General features: G+C 41.3%; 1 protein-coding gene across 2 annotated transcripts; it reads right to left on the bottom strand.

Moving 5' to 3' along the window:
* Positions 1 to 809: 809 nt before the first annotated feature.
* Positions 810 to 27,656, bottom strand: plp1b (proteolipid protein 1b). Of its 2 annotated transcripts, XM_036580368.1 has the most exons (8): positions 27,519 to 27,656; positions 18,912 to 19,078; positions 18,009 to 18,195; positions 5,061 to 5,217; positions 3,907 to 4,084; positions 3,491 to 3,564; positions 3,124 to 3,189; positions 810 to 2,587 (listed from the first exon to the last, which is right to left on the bottom strand). In XM_036580368.1, exons 2-8 carry the CDS (start codon positions 18,949 to 18,951, stop codon positions 2,513 to 2,515), a joined length of 777 nt encoding a protein of 258 aa, XP_036436261.1. In that variant the 5' UTR covers positions 18,952 to 19,078; positions 27,519 to 27,656; the 3' UTR covers positions 810 to 2,512. The 2 variants fall into 2 exon arrangements, with proteins under 2 accessions (XP_036436261.1, XP_036436262.1); XM_036580369.1 differs by lacking the exon at positions 18,912 to 19,078.

Here is a 27,656-nt window from a genome sequence, read left to right as displayed (position 1 = left end):
AGAGTCTTTATTATGAGCGGCAGCTCTGTGTCTGATATGCTGTAAATGTCTGATCTTTTATTACGGCGCCTGTTTAGAGGAATGTTTCCATCCTATTACACCAAACTGAGACTAAACTGGCAAAAAATGTTAAATTACTTGTTAAATATGTTTTATCCATCAACACGGGAACTGATTCTGATTTTGCTTGTAATTAAAAATCAAAAAGACTTTACAGAATTTTTATGGTTTTCTGAATGCTGGGTTTTGTGCTGCAGCAGCAATCAAATAAATTTTAGTCAGCAGGACACAAATTTTACTGCTACTGAGCGCTGATTGGTTAGAAATGCTGCTACTGAGTGTTGATTGGTTAGAAATGCTGCTACTGAGTGCTGATTGGTTAGCATTACTGCTACTGACACTGATTAGTTAGCATTACTGCTACTGAGTGCTGATTGTTCAGAAATTCTGCTACTGAGTGCTGATTGGTTGGCATTACTGCTACTGAGTGCTGATTCACTGATCAATGCAGTTCTCACTCTCACTGACATCATAAATATAAAAATTCATGTCTCATCACTGGATAAAAGCGTGAAAATATAACAGCAGTGTTGAAATATTTGATGCTTTTCTGTTTTGAGTGAAAATGAAAATAATTGAAAACTTACAAATTACGATTTTCTACAGGAGCTGCATAGAAGCACTCTATTGCTCAAAGGCGTCCTCTCGTGTCTGACAGATATGATTACATCAAAGGATTCACATCAGATCAGAAATAAATGTAAAAAAGACTTTTAATGTAATATACGCCAAAAAATGCAAATAAACAGTTTCATTAAAGAAAATTAGTTTAATGTGTAATGATACACAAGCCGACTGCAGCGTTACTGACACTCACATTTCATACATCACGTTATTTTACGTTACATCTTTATCATAAAATGTGCAGAACAGCAATAAATTAGTCTGTTTGTTTGTTTGTAGCACCGTTGTTGAAGAGATTCTCCAAACACACAGACACACACACACACACACACACACACACACACACACACACACACACACACACACACACACAGACACACACACACAGACACACACACACACACACACACACACACACAGACACACACACACACACAATGTAATTGTATGTAAACGATATGAGAGCAGAAACACTTTCAGTCAAAGTTAATCACATTTAATTTGTTTACTTCAGATAATATAGATAAAATAGACAAATATTAAAGCATCTTTATATAATTGAATCAGAGTATGGAGAACCGGTTCTCCTTTAGAACCAACAGAGATTATTTGATAAATCAAACTTATGGACAGAAAAAGGAGAGAAAAGAGAGTGAAAGATGAAAAGATACAGAGAAAGAGAGAAAAGAGAGAGAGACAGATGAAAAGAGTGAGAGGTGGAGAGAGAGACAGAGGGAGAGAGAGTGATGTAGAATTAGCTGTCTGATATTAAGGATCTCGGAGAATGGAGTGATGATGAAGGACGTTTGAAGGAGAAAAGCAGTGATGAAACGATAAAGAGGAACCAGAAGAGCAGCTCCGCCCCCAACAGCCCCCCCCACCCCCACACTGAATGGACCAATCAGCTGTGATGGCTGATTATTTACATTTATGTGTTTCTTTATTCATTTATTATGTATTTATTCATCTGGTTAATTTTACATGCGAAATATGATTGAAACTGTGTGAAATTTATCACTTTAATTTGATTCAGTTTAACTCTATTCTGTTCCATTCAATTCAGTTCAATTTAATTCTGTTAAGTTCAGTTCAACTCAACTCAATTCAATTCAATTCAATTCAATTCAGTTCAATTTCATTCAGTTTATTTCATTTTAGTTCAACACAGTTCAGTTCAACTCAAATCAACTCAACTCAGTTCAGATCAGTTTGAATAAATTCAGTTCAGTACAACTCAAATCAACTCAATTAGACTAAATTCAGTTCAGTTCATTCAGATTTTTTTCTGTGGCGTTTAGTGAATCGGAGCCAGTGAGTCTGTGTGAGTGTAAACTGTGTTTTAGTGAAAGTGCTGTTAATGTTTATCAGTTCTGACAATCAAAGCAGAAACACACAAAAACAACATTGAAAAAATTCTCCACATTGATGCTCTTCAAACGCGTACAGATGATTCGCAGAGGCTGAAATATAAACTCTGCAGACGAGGTTTAATTTCAGAATTTCTAATATAAGAACTGTAAATGAAGCGCGTGAGACTCGTTAGAGTTTAGCGGTGATTACAGCCGCTGATTCACTCTGTTTAGTAGGTGTTTAGATCTTTCTCCTGTTACCTGCTGTTACATGTGTTTCCTTGTTGTCTCGTTTGTTTGTTTGTTTGTAAGTGGGTGTGTGTTTTCCAGACAGAGGGCTTCATGACACTCTTCAGCAATTCCCCCATGGGCCCGGTCGCCGTGACAACGCAACAGCAAGCACAGCAGTGCACATCAGAGAGGAGAAAAGTTGCCTAGCAACACTGCGCCTAGCAACACTGCTCCTAGCAAGACTGCATCTAGCAACGGATCCCCTTCCTGCCCAGAAACCTCAGGACGGCATAGTTATAGGTGGTGGCTACAATATAGAGCACCTACAGAGAGAGAGAGAGAGAGAGAGTTAGAGAGAGAGTTAGAGACAGAAAGGAAGAGAGAAACACAGACAGAGAGAGAGAGAAAGGGGGAGAGAGAGAGAGAGAGAGAAAGGGGGAGAGAGAGAGACAGAGAGAGAGAGAGACAGAGAGAGAGACAGAGAGAGAGACAGAGACAGAGAGAGAGAAAGGGAGAGAGAGAGAGAGGAAGAGAGAAACACAGAGAGAGAGAGAGGAAACATAGAGAGAGAGAAAGAGAGAGAGAGAGAGACAGAGAGAGAGAAAGGGAGAGAGAGATATATAGAGAGGGGGGGAGACAGAGAGAGGGAGAGAGAGATGGAGAGAAGACAGAGAGAGAGAGAAAGGGAGAGAGAGATAGAGAGAGGGAGAGAGAGAGAGAGAGAGAGGCAGAGAGAGATAGAGAGAGAGAGACAGAGAAAGAGAGAGAGAGAGAGACAGAGAGAGAGAGAGAGAGAGAGAGGGTAAGTGCACAGGAGCAGAGAGTCCATGTGAGAGCTGAGAGGTGAAAGGTCACTCACCAGAGCAAGAAGAGTGATTCCTGCTCCAGCAAATGCAGCGATGTAGAAATCATAGGTCACATAGAACTGAAAACAGACAGACAGACAGACAGACAGGCAGACAGACAGACAGACTGATGAAATAATGAAGTCATAGCCGTCAGTGCAGCTCAGTTTCAGTACATTTTAAAACTCCAGTCTAAAATCAGGTCTGAACTCATTAAAGTCTCAGTACGTTTGTATTTGTGGTTTTAATATAAAACAGCAGAAAAATCTTTAACGATCATCAGTGACCCTCATTAGAATCCATCTGAACTAAGGTGTGTGTGTGTGTGTGCGTGTGTGTGTGTGTGTGTGTGTGTGTGTGTGTGTGTGTGTGTGTTTGTACCTCTGGGGTTTTACAGATGCTGGCCATTGTCATTCCACACACTTTACCGGGTGTAGCACTCCAGGGTAGCAGTCCTGTGCACACACACACACACACACACACACACACAGACACACACACACAGACAGACACACACAATGATCAGAAACAGTGCTGCGTTTCCTCAATACTATGTCTTGTTATTATAAATCATCTTCATATTTGTTAATCAGTAACTTCTCTGAACTGTTCAGCCTCACTATTAACTTCACATCAACTACTGTGAATGATTACGGTGTAATGTAGTATTTATGTAGTATTTGATATTAATTATTATTATTATTATTATTATTATTATTAATGTAATGTCGTTGTGAGGAACTGAGGTGTGTGATGGTCTTCGGGGTTTACGGGAGTAAAATCCCGCGTGTTCGTACCGAACTGCCGAGCGTCGATGCAGACCCATCCATGCTGACTCAGGCTGGTGGTCGTCTCAGACAGGATGTTGACTGTGTGACACGTTTCGGCCATGTTGTACAGGAAGTAGACGGGAATCGCAGCGAACGCGAAGACGACCAGCCAAATGATCGCCAACACGTACGTCACGATGATGAACTACAGAGACAGAACAAACAACATCATAGAGACACAGCGAACACTCAGCCTCTCCAGGCCACGCCCACAAACACCTTCTGACATAGACGCTGCTGAGCTTTACAGAACTATTTCACCTACTGACAAACTGTATATACACCCACCTGGACAGTCACTCTACAGGTAGGTATTGTGATATAAACTGACTCTGTTCTACAGTTTCTCATTAGGTTGAATGAATAGCCGACTCTAAATGTAGGTATTGTGATATAAACTCAGTCTGTTCTACAGTTTCTCATTAGGCTGAATGAATAACCGACTCTAAATGTAGGTATTGTGATATAAACTGACTCTGTTCTACAGTTTCTCATTAGGCTGAATGAATAACTGACTCTAAATGTAGGTATTGTGATATAAACTCAGTCTGTTCTACAGTTTCTCATTAGGCTGAATGAATAACCGACTCTAAATGTAGGTATTGTGATATAAACTGACTCTGTTCTACAGTTTCTCATTAGGCTGAATGAATAACTGACTCTAAATGTAGGTATTGTGATATAAACTCAGTCTGTTCTACAGTTTCTCATTAGGTTGAATGAATAGCTGACTCTAAATGTAGGTATTGTGATATAAACTGAGTCTGTTCTACAGTTTCTCATTAGGTTGAATGAATAACCGACTCTAAATGTAGGTATTGTGATATAAACTGAGTCTGTTCTACAGTTTCTCATTAGGTTGAATGAATAACCGACTCTAAATGTAGGTATTGTGATATAAACTGAGTCAGATTTTTTTGGGTTTAATGGGTGTCAAGAGCACATTTATGGGCGGAGCCTGTAGAGGGGAATGGTATAGGGATAATTAATTGATTGGAATCCAACCAGATGTTCATGTGCTCTGATTATGGTCATTTCCATGCAGGGCTTTTCATATGAATTAATACTGTAGTTTTGTATATTAAATGTTTTCGGCTCTGTCCAGCTGTGTAAACACTCACGGTGAGGCTGAGGCAGCGGCTGCACTGGGTGCTGCGAAACTCTCCGAAGGTTTGTTTGACGGCGCTGGTGGTGTAGAAACCCTCAGCCAGCAGCAGAATCCCGTACAGGAAGAAGAAGGACGCCAGGCCGTAGATCACATACTGGAAATATTTAATACTGAAAATAAAGCAAACTTTTATAAATCTTTGATGCAAATACACATAAAAACAATAACCAGTGACAAATTCTGCAGACATAATGTGTGATTTAAACCATTAAATACTGTTTGCTGAATAATATATTAAAGTTAAATATATTTACACTCCAAAAAATTATGTCCTGGCACTGAACGGATCTAATAATATATCTTATTATTAGATGATTGTAGGAATATTATTCGATTATTTAACTTATTTCCAGAGGTTTCTGCTTGTTTTCTGCTTAATTTTATGTTGTGTTAAGTGAAATTGTCCGGCTATATTGGCAAATAAGTTTGCTTATTGTAACAAACATGCTTGAAACCATCTTAATTCTCTGCCAGTATCTCAAAATGAGATATATTTCATATTGAGTAGATTTAAGATAATTTCACTTGGCAAGAAATCATTTTTGCTGTGCATATATTATTATTTTCCCAACAAAGTACTGAAATGTTCATTTCTACGTTTTTAAAATATACATAAATAAGATCACCCACTATGTAAATCCCCTGTTATCATGGTCACAGTATGATATCAGCTTCAGCGCACAACGCTTTACAAAATAGCAATTTCTGTTTGAACATTGTGCTGAAACATCTGTCTACCAATATCCGGGAACCGCTGACAGAACAGTACGTTTAATTAGCTTTAGTTAAGTTTAATACCAGCAGTGCTCATTACTGCCGTAGAACCGCACTGCTGCTCTTAAAAGATGGTTCTACAAGGGTTCTTCATTAAAGAGAATGATTTTATGCAGAACCATGAACATTCAAAGAATCAGTTGCATGTTTTAATGGTTCTTTGCATGGAGAAAACATTCCTCAGATTGATGGAGAATGTGCTGCAAATGGTTCTATATAGAACCTTTTTGAAAATGGTTCTATATTTCACCTAAAAGGGTTCTTTTATTGTTACAAGCTTGACTTTGTAACAATATACAATAGAACAACAGAAGAACCCTTTTTGGTGAAGTATAGAACCATACACAACACATTCTCCATCAGTTACTGTTAAAGCATGTAATGGGTTCTTTGAGTGTTCATGGTTCTAAATAGAACCATTATCTTGACCATGAACGTTTTGATCAACAATTTAAAACATTCATTTTTTATCAAGTTTAAAACTGACAACATGCTTTTTGTTCACTTATTAATTTTATCTCTTCTTTTGATTTATTCCTTTCATTTTTTGATTCTTTGTTGAAATGGTTTTATTTTATTTATACGACTTATTACTTTCATTTGTTGGATTTTTTTATTGTTTGTTTTGTCTTTTTTGCTCATTTTTCTCTGTCACTTTTATTGTGAAGCACTTTGAGCTGCATTTTAATGCATGAAAGGTGCTAATTGAATAAACATGGTTATTATTATTGAAGAACGCTGGAAGAACCATGTTTTAAGTGTGGCATTCATGCTAGCAAATAGCTAGCCAGCTAGCTCAACTGCTAATAAACTAGCTCATATTTTTCACAGGTGGCGCAACCTGGATTTTAGCGTTAGTGTTGATTTGTGTTGACCTAAAACTGGCCAATATGCCACGATCTGAATGTAACCAACAGCAGCTGAGTTAGCAGACATACATTCTGTGGCTAAAGGTTTCTTATTATCATGTAATTATCTTCTAATTATCCTCATCATCTTCTAATTAGCAGGGTGGTAATATAAAGGACCATAACAGGTTCAAGATTATTTTGTGTCATGAAAAACAGAGCTCACACATAACGACACACCAGCCATCACTGCACAAAAACGCTGAGAAAATCAATAGAAAACTGTAAAATTAGCACTATGGTAACACTATTTGATTGAGTCATGTTCTGAGCCAATATACACACAGCTATGAGCTCCTCATAATAACTGAATTCTGTTCTAAAAACTACTGAACTCATTCTGCCCATGTCAACAACTCAATGAGGTTAGAACCCAGTTCTATTTAAACTGAGAAGCTGAGGACTTGAATTTTCTTAACAAGTAGACTAAAAGACGTCAAGCTAAACAGGCTAAAAGAAGGCAGACTAAACATGCTAAAAGACGGCAGGCTAAACAGGCTAAAAGACGTCAGGCTAAACAGGCTAAAAGAAGGCAGGCTAAACAGGCTAAAAGACGGCAGGCTAAACAGGCTAAAAGACGTCAGGCTAAACAGGCTAAAAGACGGCAGGCTAAACAGGCTAAAAGATAACAGACTAAACAAGCTAAAAGACGTCAGGCTAAACAGGCTAAAAGACAGCAGGCTAAACAGGCTAAAAGATGTCAGACTAAGCAGGCTAAAAGATGTCAGACTAAACATGCTAAAAGACATCAGGCTAAACAGGCTAAAAGACGGCAGACTAAACATGCTAAAAGACGGCAGGCTAAACAGCCTAAAAGATGTCAGCCTAAACAGGCAAAAAGATGTCAGGCTAAACAGGATAAAAGATGGCAGACTAAACAGGCTAAAAGACGGCAGACTAAACAGGCTAAAAGACGTCAGGCTAAACATGCTAAAAGATGTCAGGCTAAACAGGCTAAAAGAAGGCAGGCTAAACAGGCTAAAAGATAACAGACTAAACAAGCTAAAAGACGTCAGGCTAAACAGGCTAAAAGACGGCAGTCTAAACAGGCTAAAAGACATCAGGCTAAACAGGCTAAAAGACGTCAGACTAAACAGGCTAAAAGAAGTCAGGCTAAACAGGCTAAAAGACAGCAGGCTAAACAGGCTAAAAGATGTCAGACTAAACAGGCTAAAAGACGGCAGACTAAACAGGCTAAAAGACGTCAGGCTAAACAGGCTGAAAGACAGCCAGGCTAAACAGGCTAAAAGACGGCAGGCTAAACAGGCTAAAAGAAGGCAGACTAAACAGGCTAAAAGACATCAGGCTAAACAGGCTAAAAGACAGCTAGGCTAAACAGGCTAAAAGACATCAGGCTAAACAGGCTAGCAAACTAAACATGCTAAAAGATGGCAGACTAAACAGGCTAAAAGATGGCAGACTAAACAGGCTAAAAGAAGGCAGGCTAAACAGGCTAAACAGGCAAACAGACTAAACAGGCTAAAAGACGGCAGGCTAAACAGGCTAAAAGACGGCAGTCTAAACAGGCTAAAAGACATCAGGCTAAACAGGTTAAAAGACGTCAGACTAAACAGGCTAAAAGAAGTCAGGCTAAACAGGCTAAAAGATGTCAGGCTAAACAGGCTAAAAGATGGCAGACTAAACAGGCTAAATGACGGCAGGCTAAACAGGCTAAAAGACGGCAGACTAAACAGGCTAAAAGATGGCAGGCTAAACAGGCTAAAAGAAGACGGCAGACTAAACAGGCTTAAAGATGGCAGACTAAACAGGCTAAAAGACGTCAGGCTAAACAGGCTAAAAGACAGCTAGGCTAAACAGGCTAAAAGACGGCAGGCTAAACAGGCTAAAAGACGTCAGACTAAACAGGCTAAAAGACGGCAGGCTAAACAGGCTAACAGACGTCAGGCTAAACAGGCTAAAAGACGGCAGGCTAAACAGGCTAACAGACGGCAGGCTAAACAGGCTAAAAGACGGCAGGCTAAACAGGCTAAAAGAAGACGGCAGACTAAACAGGCTTAAAGATGGCAGACTAAACAGGCTAAAAGACATCAGGCTAAACAGGCTAAAAGACAGCTAGGCTAAACAGGCTAAAAGACGGCAGGCTAAACAGGCTAAAAGACGTCAGACTAAACAGGCTAAAAGACGTCAGACTAAACATGCTAAAAGATGGCAGACTAAACAGGCTAAAAGATGGCAGACTAAACAGGCTAAAAGACGGCAGGCTAAACAGGCAAACAGACGTCAGGCTAAACAGGCTAAAAGATGGCAGGCTAAACAGGCTAACAGACGGCAGGCTAAACAGGCTAACAGACGTCAGGCTAAACAGGCTAAAAGAAGGCAGGCTAAACAAGCTAAAAGACGTCAGGCTAAAAAGGCTAAAAGACGGCAGACTAAACAGGCTAAAAGACGGCAGACTAAACAGGCTAAAAGAAGGCAGGCTAAACAGGCTAAACAGGCAAACAGACTAAACAGGCTAAAAGACGGCAGGCTAAACAGGCTAACAGACGTCAGGCTAAACAGGCTAAAAGACGGCAGGCTAAACAGGCTAACAGACGGCAGGCTAAACAGGCTAAAAGACGTCAGGCTAAACAGGCTAAAAGAAGACGGCAGACTAAACAGGCTTAAAGATGGCAGACTAAACAGGCTAAAAGACGTCAGGCTAAACAGGCTAAAAGACGGCAGACTAAACAGGCTAAAAGATGGCAGGCTAAACAGGCTAAAAGACGTCAGGCTAAACAGGCTAAAAGACGGCAGGCTAAACAGGCTAAAAGACGTCAGGCTAAACAGGCTAAAAGAAGACAGGCTAAACAGGCTGAAAGATGGCAGACTAAACATGCTAAAAGACGGCAGGCTAAACAGCCTGAAAGATGTCAGGCTAAACAGGCTGAAAGACGGCAGACTAAACAGGCTAAAAGACGGCAGGCTAAACAGCCTAAAAGACGTCAGGCTAAACAGGCAAAAAGATGTCAGACTAAACAGGCTAAAAGACGGCAGGCTAAACAGCCTAAAAGATGTCAGGCTAAACAGGCTAAAAGAAGGCAGGCTAAACAGGCTGAAAGACGGCAGACTAAACATGCTAAAAGACGGCAGGCTAAACAGCCTAAAAGATGTCAGCCTAAACAGGCAAAAAGATGTCAGGCTAAACAGGCTAAAAGATGTCAGGCTAAACAGGCTAAAAGAAGGCAGGCTAAACAGGCTAAAAGATAACAGACTAAACAAGCTAAAAGACGTCAGGCTAAACAGGCTAAAAGACGGCAGTCTAAACAGGCTAAAAGACATCAGGCTAAACAGGCTAAAAGACGTCAGACTAAACAGGCTAAAAGAAGTCAGGCTAAACAGGCTAAAAGACAGCAGGCTAAACAGGCTAAAAGATGTCAGACTAAACAGGCTAAAAGACGGCAGACTAAACAGGCTAAAAGACGTCAGGCTAAACAGGCTGAAAGACAGCAGGCTAAACAGGCTAAAAGACGGCAGGCTAAACAGGCTAAAAGAAGGCAGACTAAACAGGCTAAAAGACGTCAGGCTAAACAGGCTAAAAGACAGCTAGGCTAAACAGGCTAAAAGACATCAGGCTAAACAGGCTAGCAGACTAAACATGCTAAAAGATGGCAGACTAAACAGGCTAAAAGATGGCAGACTAAACAGGCTAAAAGACGGCAGGCTAAACAGGCAAACAGACGTCAGGCTAAACAGGCTAAAAGATGGCAGGCTAAACAGGCTAACAGACGGCAGGCTAAACAGGCTAACAGACGTCAGGCTAAACAGGCTAAAAGAAGGCAGGCTAAACAAGCTAAAAGACGTCAGGCTAAACAGGCTAAAAGACGGCAGACTAAACAGGCTAAAAGACGGCAGACTAAACAGGCTAAAAGAAGACAGGCTAAACAGGCAAACAGACTAAACAGGCTAAAAGACGGCAGGCTAAACAGGCTAAAAGACGGCAGGCTAAACAGGCTAAAAGACATCAGGCTAAACAGGCTAAAAGACGTCAGACTAAACAGGCTAAAAGAAGTCAGGCTAAACAGGCTAAAAGATGTCAGGCTAAACAGGCTAAAAGACGGCAGACTAAACAGGCTAAAAGACGGCAGGCTAAACAGGCTAAAAGACGGCAGACTAAACAGGCTAAAAGATGGCAGGCTAAACAGGCTAAAAGACAGCCAGGCTAAACAGGCTAAAAGACGTCAGGCTAAACAGGCTAACAGACGTCAGGCTAAACAGGCTAAAAGACGTCAGGCTAAACAGGCTAACAGATGGCAGGCTAAACAGGCTAAAAGACGTCAGGCTAAACAGGCTAAAAGACGGCAGACTAAACAGGCTTAAAGATGGCAGGCTAAACAGGCTAAAAGACGTCAGGCTAAACAGGCTAAAAGATGGCAGGCTAAACAGGCTTAAAGACGGCAGACTAAACAGGCTAAAAGACGGCAGGCTAAACAGGCTAAAAGATGTCAGGCTAAACAGCCTAAAAGATGTCAGGCTAAACAGGCTAAAAGATGGCAGGCTAAACAGGCTAAAAGACGGCAGACTAAACAGGCTAAAAGACGTCAGGCTAAACATGCTAAAAGATGTCAGGCTAAACAGGCTAAAAGAAGGCAGGCTAAACAGGCTAAAAGATAACAGACTGAACTAGCTAAAAGACGTCAGGCTAAACAGGCTAAAAGACGGCAGTCTAAACAGGCTAAAAGACATCAGGCTAAACAGGCTAAAAGACGTCAGACTAAACAGGCTAAAAGAAGTCAGGCTAAACAGGCTAAAAGACAGCAGGCTAAACAGGCTAAAAGATGTCAGACTAAACAGGCTAAAAGACGGCAGGCTAAACAGGCTAAAAGACGTCAGGCTAAACAGGCTGAAAGACAGCCAGGCTAAACAGGCTAAAAGACGGCAGCCTAAACAGGCTAAAAGAAGGCAGACTAAACAGGCTAAAAGACATCAGGCTAAACAGGCTAAAAGACAGCTAGGCTAAACAGGCTAAAAGACATCAGGCTAAACAGGCTAGCAGACTAAACATGCTAAAAGATGGCAGACTAAACAGGCTAAAAGATGGCAGACTAAACAGGCTAAAAGACGGCAGGCTAAACAGGCAAACAGACGTCAGGCTAAACAGGCTAAAAGATGGCAGGCTAAACAGGCTAACAGACGGCAGGCTAAACAGGCTAAGAGACGTCAGGCTAAACAGGCTAAAGACGGCAGGCTAAACAAGCTAAAAGACGTCAGGCTAAACAGGCTAAAAGACGGCAGACTAAACAGGCTAAAAGACGGCAGGCTAAACAGGCTAAAAGACGGCAGACTAAACAGGCTAAAAGAAGGCAGGCTAAACAGGCTAAAAGGCACAGACTAAACAGGCTAAAGACGGCAGGCTAAACAGGCTAACAGACGTCAGGCTAAACAGGCTAAAAGACGTCAGGCTAAACAGGCTAACAGATGGCAGGCTAAACAGGCTAAAAGACGTCAGGCTAAACAGGCTAAAAGACGCAGACTAAACAGGCTTAAAAGATGGCAGGCTAAACAGGCTAAAAGACGTCAGGCTAAACAGGCTAAAAGATGGCAGACTAAACAGGCTTAAAGATGGCAGGCTAAACAGGCTAACAGACGGCAGGCTAAACAGGCTAAAAGAAGGCAGGCTAAACAGCCTAAAAGATGTCAGGCTAAACAGGCTAAAAGAAGGCAGGCTAAACAGGCTAAAAGACGGCAGACTAAACAGGCTAAAAGACGTCAGGCTAAACATGCTAAAAGATGTCAGGCTAAACAGGCTAAAAGAAGGCAGGCTAAACAGGCTAAAAGATAACAGACTAAACAAGCTAAAAGACGTCAGGCTAAACAGGCTAAAAGACGGCAGTCTAAACAGGCTAAAGACATCAGGCTAAACAGGCTAAAAGACGTCAGACTAAACAGGCTAAAAGAAGTCAGGCTAAACAGGCTAAAAGACAGCAGGCTAAACAGGCTAAAAGATGTCAGACTAAACAGGCTAAAAGACGGCAGACTAAACAGGCTAAAAGACGTCAGGCTAAACAGGCTGAAAGACAGCCAGGCTAAACAGGCTAAAAGACGGCAGGCTAAACAGGCTAAAAGAAGGCAGACTAAACAGGCTAAAAGACATCAGGCTAAACAGGCTAAAAGACAGCTAGGCTAAACAGGCTAAAAGACATCAGGCTAAACAGGCTAGCAGACTAAACAGGCTAAAAGATGGCAGACTAAACAGGCTAAAAGATGGCAGACTAAACAGGCTAAAAGACGGCAGGCTAAACAGGCAAACAGACGTCAGGCTAAACAGGCTAAAAGATGGCAGGCTAAACAGGCTAACAGACGCAGGCTAAACAGGCTAAGAGACGTCAGGCTAAACAGGCTAAAAGAAGGCAGGCTAAACAAGCTAAAAGATGTCAGGCTAAACAGGCTAAAAGACGGCAGACTAAACAGGCTAAAAGACGGCAGACTAAACAGGCTAAAAGAAGGCAGGCTAACAGGCTAAACAGCAAACAGACTAAACAGGCTAAAAGACGGCAGGCTAAACAGGCTAAAAGACGGCAGGCTAAACAGGCTAAAAGACATCAGGCTAAACAGGCTAAAAGACGTCAGACTAAACAGGCTAAAAGAAGTCAGGCTAAACAGGCTAAAAGATGTCAGGCTAAACAGGCTAAAAGACGGCAGACTAAACAGGCTAAACGACGGCAGGCTAAACAGGCTAAAAGACGGCAGACTAAACAGGCTAAAAGAAGGCAGGCTAAACAGGCTAAACAGGCAAACAGACTAAACAGGCTAAAAGACGGCAGGCTAAACAGGCTAACATACGTCAGGCTAAACAGGCTAAAAGACGGCAGGCTAAACAGGCTAACAGACGGCAGGCTAAACAGGCTAAAAGACGTCAGGCTAAACAGGCTAAAAGACGGCAGACTAAACAGGCTTAAAGAAGTCAGGCTAAACAGGCTAAAAGACGTCAGGCTAAACAGGCTAAAAGACGGCAGACTAAACAGGCTAAACGACGGCAGGCTAAACAGGCTAAAAGACGGCAGACTAAACAGGCTAAAAGAAGGCAGGCTAAACAGGCTAAACAGGCAAACAGACTAAACAGGCTAAAAGACGGCAGGCTAAACAGGCTAACATACGTCAGGCTAAACAGGCTAAAAGACGGCAGGCTAAACAGGCTAACAGACGGCAGGCTAAACAGGCTAAAAGACGTCAGGCTAAACAGGCTAAAAGACGGCAGACTAAACAGGCTAAAGATGGCAGGCTAAACAGGCTAAAAGACGTCAGGCTAAACAGGCTAAAAGACGGCAGACTAAACAGGCTTAAAGACGGCAGGCTAAACAGGCAAAAAGAAGGCAGACTAAACAGGCTAAAAGACATCAGGCTAAACAGCCTAAAAGACAGCTAGGCTAAACAGGCTAAAAGACATCAGGCTAAACAGGCTAGCAGACTCAACATGCTAAAAGATGGCAGACTAAACAGGCTAAAAGATGGCAGACTAAACAGGCTAAAAGACGGCAGGCTAAACAGGCAAACAGACGTCAGGCTAAACAGGCTAAAAGATGGCAGGCTAAACAGGCTAACAGACGGCAGGCTAAACAGGCTAACAGACGTCAGGCTAAACAGGCTAAAAGAGGCAGGCTAAACAAGCTAAAAGACGTCAGGCTAAACAGGCTAAAAGACGGCAGACTAAACAGGCTAAAAGACGGCAGACTAAACAGGCTAAAAGAAGGCAGGCTAAACAGGCTAAACAGGCAAACAGACTAAACAGGCTAAAAGACGGCAGGCTAAACAGGCTAACAGAAGTCAGGCTAAACAGGCTAAAAGACGGCAGGCTAAACAGGCTAACAGACGGCAGGCTAAACAGGCTAAAAGACGTCAGGCTAAACAGGCTAAAAGACGGCAGACTAAACAGGCTTAAAGATGGCAGGCTAAACAGGCTAAAAGACGTCAGGCTAAACAGGCTAAAAGACGGCAGACTAAACAGGCTTAAAGATGGCAGGCTAAACAGGCTAAAAGACGTCAGGCTAAACAGGCTAAAAGATGTCAGGCTAAACAGGCTAAAAGAAGGCAGGCTAAACAGGCTAAAAGATGTCAGACTAAACAGGCTAAAAGACGTCAGGCTAAACAGGCTGAAAGACAGCCAGGCTAAACAGGCTAAAAGACGGCAGGCTAAACAGGCTAAAAGACGGCAGTCTAAACAGGCTAAAAGACGGCAGACTAAACAGGCTAAAAGAAGTCAGGCTAAACAGGCTAAAAGACGTCAGGCTAAACAGGCTGAAAGACAGCCAGGCTAAACAGGCTAAAAGACGTCAGGCTAAACAGGCTAAAAGACGGCAGGCTAAACAGGCTAAAAGACGGCAGACTAAACAGGCTAAAAGATGGCAGGCTAAACAGGCTAAAAGACGTCAGGCTAAACAGGCTGAAAGACAGCCAGGCTAAACAGGCTAAAAGACGGCAGGCTAAACAGGCTAAAAGATGGCAGACTAAACAGGCTAAAAGATAACAGACTAAACAAGCTAAAAGACGTCAGGCTAAACAGGCTAAAAGACGTCAGGCTAAACAGGCTAAAAGACATCAGGCTAAACAGGCTAAAAGACGTCAGACTAAACAGGCTAAAAGACGGCAGGCTAAACAGGCTAAAATACGTCAGACTAAACAGGTTAAAAGACGGCAGGCTAAACAGGCTAAAAGACGGCAGACTAAACCGGCTAAAAGACGGCAGGCTAAACAGGCTAAAAGACAGCTAGGCTAAACAGGCTAAAAGACGTCAGGCTAAACAGACTAAAAGACGTCAGGCTAAACAGGCTAAAAGACGGCAGACTAAACAGGCTAAAAGACGTCAGGCTAAACAAGCTAAAAGACGTCAGGCTAAACAGGCTAAAAGAAGGCAGACTAAACAGGCTAAAAGACATCAGGCTAAACAGGCTAAAAGACATCAGGCTAAACAGGCTAGCAGACTAAACATGCTAAAAGATGGCAGACTAAACAGGCAAAAAGACGGCAGGCTAAACAGGCTAAAAGACATCAGGCTAAACAGGCTAAAAGAGGCAGGCTAAACAGGCTAAAAGATAACAGACTAAACAGGCTAAAAGACGGCAGGCTAAACAGGCTAACAGACGTCAGGCTAAACAGGCTAAAAGACATCAGGCTAAACAGGCTAAAAGAAGGCAGGCTAAACAGGCTAAAAGACGTCAGGCTAAACAGGCTAAAAGAAGGCAGGCTAAACAGGCTAAAAGAAGGCAGGCTAAACAGGCTAAAAGATAGCAGGCTAAACAGGCTAACAGACGTCAGGCTAAACAGGCTAACAGACGGCAGGCTAAACAAGCTAAAAGAAGGCAGGCTAAACAGGCTAAAAGACGTCAGGCTAAACAGGCTAAAAGACATCAGGCTAAACAGGCTAAAGAGGCAGGCTAAACAGGCTAAAAGACGTCAGGCTAAACAGGCTAAAAGAAGGCAGGCTAAACAGGCTAAAAGAAGGCAGGCTAAACAGGCTAAAAGATTGCAGGCTAAACAGGCTAACAGACGTCAGGCTAAACAGGCTAACAGACGTCAGGCTAAACAGGCTAAAAGACATCAGGCTAAACAGGCTAAAAAGGCAGGCTAAACAGGCTAAAAGACGTCAGGCTAAACAGGCTAAAAGAAGGCAGGCTAAACAGGCTAAAAGAAGGCAGGCTAAACAGGCTAAAAGATAGCAGGCTAAACAGGCTAACAGACGTCAGGCTAAACAGGCTAACAGACGGCAGGCTAAACAAGCTAAAAGAAGGCAGGCTAAACAGGCTAAAAGACGTCAGGCTAAACAGGCTAAAAGACATCAGGCTAAACAGGCTAAAAGAAGGCAGGCTAAACAGGCTAAAAGACGTCAGGCTAAACAGGCTAAAAGAAGGCAGGCTAAACAGGCTAAAAGAAGGCAGGCTAAACAGGCTAAAAGATTGCAGGCTAAACAGGCTAACAGACGTCAGGCTAAACAGGCTAACAGACGTCAGGCTAAACAGGCTAAAAGACGGTATGTTGTTTTTTCAGTTCCCCTGACATGATGTGTGTTTATTTATAACTTAATAACTAAATCAAACATATAAATGTAAATATATAAATGTGAATGTCAAGCATACTGAATTGCTTTTGTGTATGAAATGTGCTAAACAAACAAACATGCCTTACTTTAAGTAGCATTAAACCAGTACTGAATCTCCATCTTTCCATGCAGTAAGTTATGAGGAAGTGAGTAATGTGTGGAATTCTCTCCGAGAGGAAGTGTACTTTGGTCAACAGCGTTCTGGCTGGCAGGGCTACAGTTGACTTCCACACCCAAACAATTCAATAAATATATGCCATTTATCAAATTGTTCACTAATAAATCTTTTATGTAAACAATTTTCAGTGCATCCATATAAAATTCATTTTAATTTCTTTTTGCCTGCAGAAGTCTAAAAATGTCAGGTGCTGCAACTGTCCAACTATATGTGTTGATTAAGTTAATTATCAAAAATTGGTAATTTAGTTGTAAAATTCTAAATAAAATAATCTGGCATAATTTTGTGTTTGAAAACATGAAAAAAAAACAAAAGAACATGTTGCAAAATAAGGCAACTTTAAAAGCGCTCGACTCACTGAAAACTTTTGTCCACAATTTCTTTTTTCCTCAAATGTCAGGTGGCTCAACAAGAAACAAAGGACTTTTATTTTGACGTTTTTACAACAGAGGGTTGAAAAGAAGACCCCAAGTGATCTTCCTGGTGCAATGCCAAGGTCATAAATTTATTAAAAATGTGATGTTTGAGTTCATTTGGGTTCAGACCAAATGAACTTGGGTTCTGACCTCAGGAGAACCATGAAAATGTGGAATTATTATAATAAAGTTTATTTATTTGAAAAATGTGAGTATAAACTCAAGTTGAAGGACAAAGGTTTGTACGGGTGTCTAAGTAGATCCTGTTTAATTTGAAATTAGTCTGAAAAGTCAGGCGGCTCAACCAGTCAGTCAGATGGAGCAACCAGACCAGCACAGTTTAATAACTGAAACAGGAAATTAAAATATTTGATAACAATCATTACATTTAAGAAAGAAAATGCTCACAGATGTTAATGCAGATATAAAAATGCGCATCATGTCCTTTTAAATAAGATTGTAATTTTTGAATTACACTTTAGACTTTTAAGGGTTAACCAATACATTATGGGATTGGAGTATGTGATTGATTGATTGATTGATTGATTGATTGATTGATTGGAATGTGTTGTGTTTGGATCAGAGACACACTCACAAGTCCGCTAGCACCATGTAGTCCTGCAGCGTGCGGGCAAAGTGCATCTGGACGAGCGTGTCGGTGTGAGTGAGCGCCTGGTGCCCGCCGGCGCAGAACAGTGCCACGCCCGCATAACACAGCAGCGTGGCAGCCAGGCTGGCATAGGGCACGGCGCCAAGGCAACGCACACAGCAGTCATAGCAACCTGTGGGCGAGTAACAGATCAACACCCACACCGCACACACCGCACACACTATACACACACACATCTGGATGATCAGCGCTACTTTACCAGCTACACGCTAACTACTGCCTATGTGCTATGCTACACATACACATTTAAACTGTATCATACGTTTTAACCCATAACCTGACCCCACAGAGCATTCGTGCTAAGCTAATTAAAAATACTATTAAGCAATATTTATTGAATTTAAGACTCATTACAAACCTAAATATTTTTAAACCTGAAGCAAAGTCATACTCACACTAACACTTTCAGTAAACAAACATGCTAACACATTCATAAACAAGTAAACAAACTTAAACAAACATGTTTAGTTAGTTGGTCAAAAACATGTTTTTGCACGTCAAAAACAAATTTCAATTTTGCATTATTTGTAACTGAATCAGTTAGTAAAAAAGAGCAAAGCATCAGCCAATCACAGCCTAACACAGCTCAGAACAGCCAATCAAGAACACAATTCTATCATCAAACATCAGCACCAAAAATAAAGCAGTCTAAGTTCAAACTTCTGCACTCAGGTGCAAACAAACCAAAGCGAAACCAGCATCCGACAGCAAGCACAGCGATAGCATCCAGAAAGACTCCAAATCCCAGAATGCCGTGTGCGTAAGTAGGTCAGTGCGAGAGAGCTGCTGATGCTGCTGGTGTTAAGCTAGCAGAGGCCAATGCTGCACCTAGAGCTTTACACAGCCACGGCTGCTTCACTGGAAACATCTGCTGCAATGATGCGGGGTCCAAGCACTGGAGAAACTTCTAGAGTCAGCTCGGCTGGGGATCTAGAGGGCTGGATCTGGAGTATCGCTCTCTAAAAGAGAGGTATCTTTGGGGGGCCAAAGAGATTCTTGAAAAAATATCAAGAAAATAAAATTTTAAGTCACACAATTTCTAGAAAAAAAAACATCTGGTTGAAAACACTCTAGAAAAGCAGTAATTTCCAGTTGAAAAAAATCTAGAAAAAAAGAACACCCTCCAGAGAAGAGATCGTTTCAGGTTGGGTCAAATGTTTTGGACTGAAGAAAAACTAGAAAAGTTGCGGTTTCAGGAGGACTGTTCTCCTTAAAAACGCTGACGCTGAAAAACGTGAAAGTGTCCGAGAGCCTAAAGGTGCTGTTCCACCTCAAGGAGAAAAAAAACACACTCTTTACTTCTGAAATCTCGCCCACTCACTCATCACTCAGCTCTACACCTCCCTCTCCATCCCTCTCTCCCTCGCTCCCTCTCTCCCCCCCAACCACCCCTTGGGCTGTGTCTATTTCTTTCTTGTGGACAGTAAAAAGCCTCAGTGTGTGATCTACAATGGCTTTTGTTTCAGCTGCAGATACAAAGGCAGCCAGTGTAGCTCCTCAAACAAAACCACCAAGAACAGCACTACACCCTCCACCCCCACCCCAACCCCCACTCACACATACACACGGATACGTCAGCGCCTCAGCACAGCTCACACTGGCACCAGCAGGTCAGGCGGGGTGGGGTCAAAATAGGGTCAAGGTCACAGCAGGACTTACCACTAATGTCATCATGTCATTCATTTAATTTACAGTAAAATCAGCCATTGAGTCAAAGTCTTTCATTTTTCAGGAGATGTTTGTGAGGAGATTAGATATAAAATAATCCAAATGCAAAAGGAAGCAGAAAAATTAAGAAAAAATAACTGACGTTTCCAAAACTGGAGTTTAAAACTGATTAAAAACACCAGAGAAAATGTGTCTCCTAACAACCACCTGGAAGAGCTGGTCGACCCCAAAACTGCCCCTATCAGATAAACAGCACTGAAAGCTTTCATCTCTGAGAGAGAGGAGAAAATCAAGCTGATCAGATCTGAAAACATCCACAGGTGTTTCTGTCCATCCTTCCACTGTGAGAAGACGACTCAGCGCTGTGGGTCTGAAAGGATGTGTAGCTGTCAAGAAGAACCTCACTGAGAAAAGGAGACGGACACATCAAACAAAGAAGCTGAACGATGGACTGACCACCCCAGAGTCCAGACCTCAACACCACTGAATGTGTTTGATTACTTCAGAAAATGATCAACCAGCTTCTAAGACTGAACTTTGGAGGCGTGTCTGCAGATTCTTTGAGGAACTGAAAGTGAGTCTCCTGAACAGAATGGAAGCTGGAATAAAGGGTGACTCACTGACTCACACAGCTGAGATCAGATTTAGCCCTTTTCTTTCAAAACGTGTGATTCTGCTAAATAACGAACGTCTCATCCTGAAAGTCTGTTTGACTAGAAATTAAGTCAAAATCTCACCATGATTTTCTGCTGTTTTTCTCTTTTCTCTTTCTCCCTCTCTCTGTTTATTTACCCCTTTTCTCTCTCTATTTCTGAAGAATTCTTTCTCTCTTTCTACTTTTTATTCCTTTCATTCACTCTTTATTTCTCCCTTTCTCTATTTGTATTTCTTTTTCTCCTTTTTGTCTGTTTCAGTTTTTCTTTCTCTCTGTTTTTTTTTCTTATATTTCTTTAATCTCTGTCTATCTCTCTCTCTCTCTCTCTCTCTCTCTCTCTCTCTCTCTACTGAAGGCAGACGCAGCTGCAGGTTTGTGGACTGTAATGTTAACTTGTGCTCATTAGTTGAAAGTCAGTGATTTACTGTCTTCATTTCTGTACAAACAGAATAAATAAACTGCTCCTGCAGGACAACTGGAGCCCCCCATGAAAGGATCCTATGAAACAGAGCATTTCATACGAGAACAGAATGTTCCACGTCAGGACAGTTCCTTAGAATGGAACCCACTGATCTCTGAGCTCTAATCTCATCCACAGCACAGAATTTCCAAACCACATTAATGATTAACACTCAAATATTAAACATCTCGCACATTCCAGCAGCAGCAGCAGCCGAGCTCTACATATCAATGCAGATCTATGCAAATGATATGTAAATATAGCCTGAGCAGCTGCTACTGCTGATCAGAGAAAAGGTGAGAGAGGGAGAACGAGAGAGCAAGAACAAGAGAGGAAGAGCGAGAGAGGGAGAACGAGAGAGGGAGGAGCGAAGAGTGGAACTGATGTGACCCTGAGCAGGAGCTTCTGAGGTGAAGAGCCCTCAAACATCTACACAACACCGCTAACAAACACATACATATCTACCCAACACCACTCACAAAACACACACCCATACACACACAAAAACACAATCACTCACACACACACACTCTCTCTCACACACACACACACACACACACACACATACACACTCACTCACACACTCACACACACACACACACACACACACACATACACACACATACACACTCACTCACACACACACACACACACACACACACTCACACGCTCACTCACTCACACACACACACATTCACACACACACTCACTCACACACACACACACACACACACACACTCACTCACACACACACACTCGCACACACTAACAAACATGCATTCTACCCAACACCACTAACGAACAGACACATCTACCCAACACCACTAAAAAACACATACACCTCTACTCAACACCACTAACAAATACACGTCTACCCAACACCACTAACAAACAAATACCTGTCTAAACAACACTAATAACAAACACATACATGTCTACCCAACACAGCTAACAAACGCATATACGTCTACCCAACACCGCTAACGAACACAGACACATCTACCCAACACCACTAAAAAACACATACACGTCTAGTCAACACCACTAACAAATACACATCTACCCCACACCAGTAACAAACACATACACGTCTACCCAAAACACTAACAAACACATAAATGTCTAAACAACACGGCTAACAAACACATACGTCTACCCAACACCACTAACAAACACATACATGTCCAAACAACACCACTAAAAACACAAACATGTCTACACAACACCACTAACAAACACATACACATCTACTCAACACCGCTAACAAACATGTACACATCTACACCAGAGGACCAGAGGAAGATGGGTCCCCGCATGTGAGCCTTGGTTCCTCCCAAGGTTTCTTCCTCAGCTCTGAGGGAGTTTTTCCTGGCTTGCTCACTTGGAGGATTTACATTTCATGTTAAAACTTTGTGTTTAGTGGATTTCTGTGAAGCTGCTTTGTGACAACATCAGTTGTAAAAAGCGCTATACAAATAAATTTGACTTGACTTGACTACACAACACCACTAACAAAGACAGACACATCTACCCAACACCGCTAAAAACACATACACGTCTACCCAACACCGTTAACAAACACATACAAGTGTACTCAACATCCCTAACAAACACATACACATCTACTCAACATGCCTAACAAACACATACATGCCTGCCCAACACCGCTAACAAACACATACATGTCTACTCAACACCGCTAACAAACATATAGACATATACTCAACACCCCTAACAAACACAGACACATCTTCTCAACACCTCTAACAAATAAATACATGTCTACTCACCACCCATAACAAATATATACATGTCTACCCAACACTAATAGCAAACACATACACATCTACCCAACAACGCTAATGAACACAAACACATCTACTCAACACCCTAACAAACACATACACATCTAATCAACACCCCTATCAAACAAATACATGTCTATTCAACACCTCTAACAAACACATACACATCAACCAAACACCCGCAACAAACACATACACATCTACTTAACATCTCTAATAAACAAATACACGTCTACTCAACACCACTGACAAACACATACACATCTACTCAATACACCTAACAAACACATACACATCTGCCCAACCCCACTAACAACCTTATGCACCTCTATCCAACACCAGTAACACATACACACCTACTCAACACCTTTAATAAATACATACATCTCTACTCAACACCACAACATACAAATATATGTCTACCCAACACCACTAACAAACACACACACTTCAATTCAACCCCCCTAAAAAACACACTTCAACTCAACACCACTAAAAACACATACATATCAATTCAATACCAATAGCAAAGACATACACATCTACCCAACAAACCTACCAAAGATATACATGTGTACCCAATACCCTTAACAGTGACATACATGTGTAATCAACACCCCTCATAAACACATCTACCTAACACCCACCAAACATGTACACGTCATTGCAACACCTTTAATAAACACATACACATCTACTCAACACCCCTAACAAACACATACATGTCTATCGAACAACACTGACAAACACATACACGTCTACCCAACACCCCTAACAAACACATACATATCTACTCAACACCCTAACACATACACGTCTACCCAACACCCCTAACAAACATATACACTTCAACTCAACACTGCTAAAAAACACACTCATCTACTCAACAGTCCTATCAAAAACATACACATCAAGTCAACACCCCTAACAAACACATACATGTCTACCAAACACCCCAAACAAACACATACGTGTCCTGAACACCCCTAACAAACACATAAATGTCTACTCAACACCCCTAACACAAACATGTCTACCCAACACCCCTAAGAAACACATAGACTTCAACTCACCACCACTGAAAAACACAAACACATCTACTTAACACCCCTAACAAACACAGATACGTCTGCTCAACACCCATAACAAACACATACATATCTACCCAACACCCATAATAAAACAATACACATCAATCGAACACTTCTAACAAAAACATATAGATTTATGAATCCAACACCCTTAACAAATACACTTCAACTTAACACTGTTAACAAACATACACATCTACCCAACACCACTAGCAAACACATACTCATCTACTCAACACACCTAACAAACACATACGTGTGTTCAACATCCCTAACAAACACATACATGTGTACTCAACATCCCTAACAAACACATACATATCTACTCAATACCCCTAACAAACACATACACATCTACTCAACACCGCTAACAAACACATACACTTGTACCCAACACCTTTAACAAACACATACACTTCAACTTAACTCCCCTAACAAACACATGCACGTCTACCCAACACTCCTAATAAACACATACACATCTACTCAACAACCCTATCAAACACATACACATCTACTCAACACCTCTAACAAACACATAAATGTGTACTCAACACCCCTAACAAACACATCTATGTCTACCCAACTCCCCAGCAAACAAATACATGTGTACCCAACACCCATAACAAACATATACACTTCAACTCAACACTGCTAAAAACACATACACATCTACTCAACACCCCTAACAAACACAGACATCTACTCAACAACCCTATCAAACAGATGCATGTCTGCTAAACACCCCTAACAAACCCATAAATGTGTACTCAACACCCTTAACAAACGCATACACATCAATCCAACACCTCTACCAAACACATACACATCAATCCAACACTCCTAACAAACACATACACTTCACCTTAACACGCCTAACAAACACATACACATCTATCCAACACTCCTAACAAACACATAGACATCTACTCAACAACCCTATCAAACACATACACATCTACTCAACATCCCTAACAAACAAATACACATCTAATCAACACCCCAACAGACACAAAAATGTGTACTCAACACCCTTAATAAACACATTCATGTCTACCCAACACCCCTAACAAACAAATACATGTGTACCCAACACCCCTATCAAACACATACACTTCAACTCAACACCCCTAACAAACACAAACACATCTAATCAACAACCCTATCAAACACATACACATCTACTCAACAACCCTAACACATACACGTCTACCCAACACCCCTAACAAACATATACACTTCAACTCAACACCCCTAAAAAATACATACTCATTGACTCAATAGTCCTAACAAACACATACACATCTACTCAACACCTCTAACAAAACACATACATGTCTACTCAACACCCCTAACAAGCACATACATGTCTACCCAACTCCCCTAACAAACACATACATGTGTACTCAACACCCCCCAACAAACACACACACATCTACTAAACACCACTAACACATACATGTCCTCAACAACCCTAACAAACACATACATGTCTGCTCAACACCCCTAACAAATACATCCATGTCTACCCAACACCCCTAACAAATGAATACTTGTCTACCCAACACCCCTAACAAACACATGCACATAAATCCAACACCCCTAACAAACACTTACACTTCACCTCAACACCACTAAAAACCACATACACATCTACTCAACACCCCTAACAAACACATACATATCTACTCAACACCCATAACAAACACATACACGTCTACCCAACACCCCTAACAAACACATAGACATCTGCTCAACAACCCTATCAAACACATACACGTCTACTCGACATCCCTAACAAACACATACAGATCTAATCAACACCCCTAACAGACACAAAATTGCGTACTCAACACCCTTAATAAACACTTTCATGTCTACCCAACACCCCTAACAAATACATGTGTACCCAACACCCCTAACAAACACAGACACTTCAACTCAACACCCCTAACAAACACACACACACATCTAATCAACAACCTTATCAAACACATACACATCTACTCAACACCTCCTAACAAACACAGACACTTCAACTCAACACCCCTAACAAACACACACACACATCTAATCAACAACCTTATCAAACACATACACATCTACTCAACACCTCCTAACAAACACATACACATCTACTCAACACCTCTAACAAAACACATGCATGTCTACGCAACACCCTTAACAAACACATCCATGTGTACCCAACTCCCCTAACAAACACATACATGTGTACTCAACACCCCTAACAAACACATACACATCTACTCAACACTCCTAACACATACATACATATCTACTCAACACCCATAACAAACACATACACATCTACCCAACTCCCCTAACAAACACATAAACTTCACCTCAACACCACTAAAAACCACATACACATCTACTTAACACATCTAACAAACACATACATATCTACTCAACACCCATAACAAACACATACAGGTCTACCCAACACCCCCAATAAAACATTCACATCAATCGAACACCCCTAACAAACACATACACATCTACTCAACACCGCTAACAAACACATGCACGTCTTTCAAACAGCCCTAACAAACACATACACATCTACTCAACAGCCCTAACAAACACATACACTTCTACCTAACACACCTAACAAGCACATACATCTGTACTCAACACCCATACCAAACACATGTATGTGTAGTCAACATCCCTAACAAACACATGCACGTCTTTCCAACAACCCTAACAATCACATACACATCTAATCAACAACCCTATCAAACACATACATGTTTACTCAACACCCCTAACAAACACATACACATCTACTCAACACCCCTAACAAACACCTAAATATGTCCTCAACACCCTTAACAAACACATCCATGTGTACCCAACACCCCTAACAAACAAATACATGTGTACCCAACACTATCAAACACACACACACACATCTACCCAACACCCCTAACAAACACTTACACTTCAACTCAACACCGCTAAAACACATACACATCTACTCAACACCCCTAACAAACACATAAATATGTACTCAACTCCCCTAACAAACACATACTTGTTACTCAACACCCCTGACAAACACATGCATGTCTACTCGACACCCCTAACAATCACATACGTGTACTCAACACCTGTAACATCCCCTTGCTTAAAGGGAAATTCCCAAAACTCACAATGATTTTAAATGATCTTTTTTCATGCACTCACACGATTGTCTACAATTTCTCTGATTGTAATCTTAAATATTTTGGCTGTTAAATATGGTGTTAACATTGGCTTGTTAACTAGTTTATCTGATCTCAGCAAACTTGTCACAAAGTTCTAATTCTGAAAGTATTAATAGATAAACCCATGTATTGTTCTAGTTTACGTTCTGTTGCACTTAATAACAACAGTTATCTTCATTTGAAAGAGTCAGGAAATCTACAGACAGAGAACTCTCTCAGGTACCATTAGGTCCAGTTTGTACAGATCTTGATCTCCAAAAAGCACCAAACTGGACCTTTCAGTACGGAACTTTCCACCACTTTCCTAGTGCTAAAGTTTCTGGTTCTTTGTACAGTGGAGAAATAGAGTTCATAGAGTTCTACTCAATCTCAATATTCACAGTTCCATTATTATTATTATTATTATTATTATTATTAGTGTATATTATAAAGTCATTAATCACCAACACACAAACACACAAGCACCTCACACTGCACCTCTCCTGCCAGACTGAAATAAAAATAAGGTAAATATTTATGAACTTACCCATGTGTGTGTGTGTGTGTGTGCGTGTGTGTGCGTAGCAGGGTGGTGGTCCGAGGGGTTTCTGCTCGGCTGCCTCTGATGTGGTGATAAAGTTACTCTCACACGTCTCTTTTAACGTTCTCACTCACGCTTTTGTTT

The sequence above is a fragment of the Colossoma macropomum genome, unplaced genomic scaffold, assembly GCF_904425465.1.
Source record: "Colossoma macropomum unplaced genomic scaffold, Colossoma_macropomum, whole genome shotgun sequence".
NCBI classification, from domain to species: domain Eukaryota; kingdom Metazoa; phylum Chordata; class Actinopteri; order Characiformes; family Serrasalmidae; genus Colossoma; species Colossoma macropomum.
This window is presented reverse-complemented; position numbering and strand designations above follow the sequence as displayed.

Excerpts from the sequence above, each read along its gene's own strand:
- plp1b (XM_036580368.1), bottom strand. The coding sequence starts at position 18,951 with ATGTTTCCAGTGAAGCAGCCGTGGCTGTGTAAAGCTCTAG. Across the intron at positions 3,565-3,906 it reads CATCGACGCTCGGCAGTTCG|GACTGCTACCCTGGAGTGCT; the intron begins GTACGAACACGC and ends GTGTGTGCACAG. Across the intron at positions 3,190-3,490 it reads GCATCTGTAAAACCCCAGAG|TTCTATGTGACCTATGATTT; the intron begins GTACAAACACAC and ends GTCTGTTTTCAG.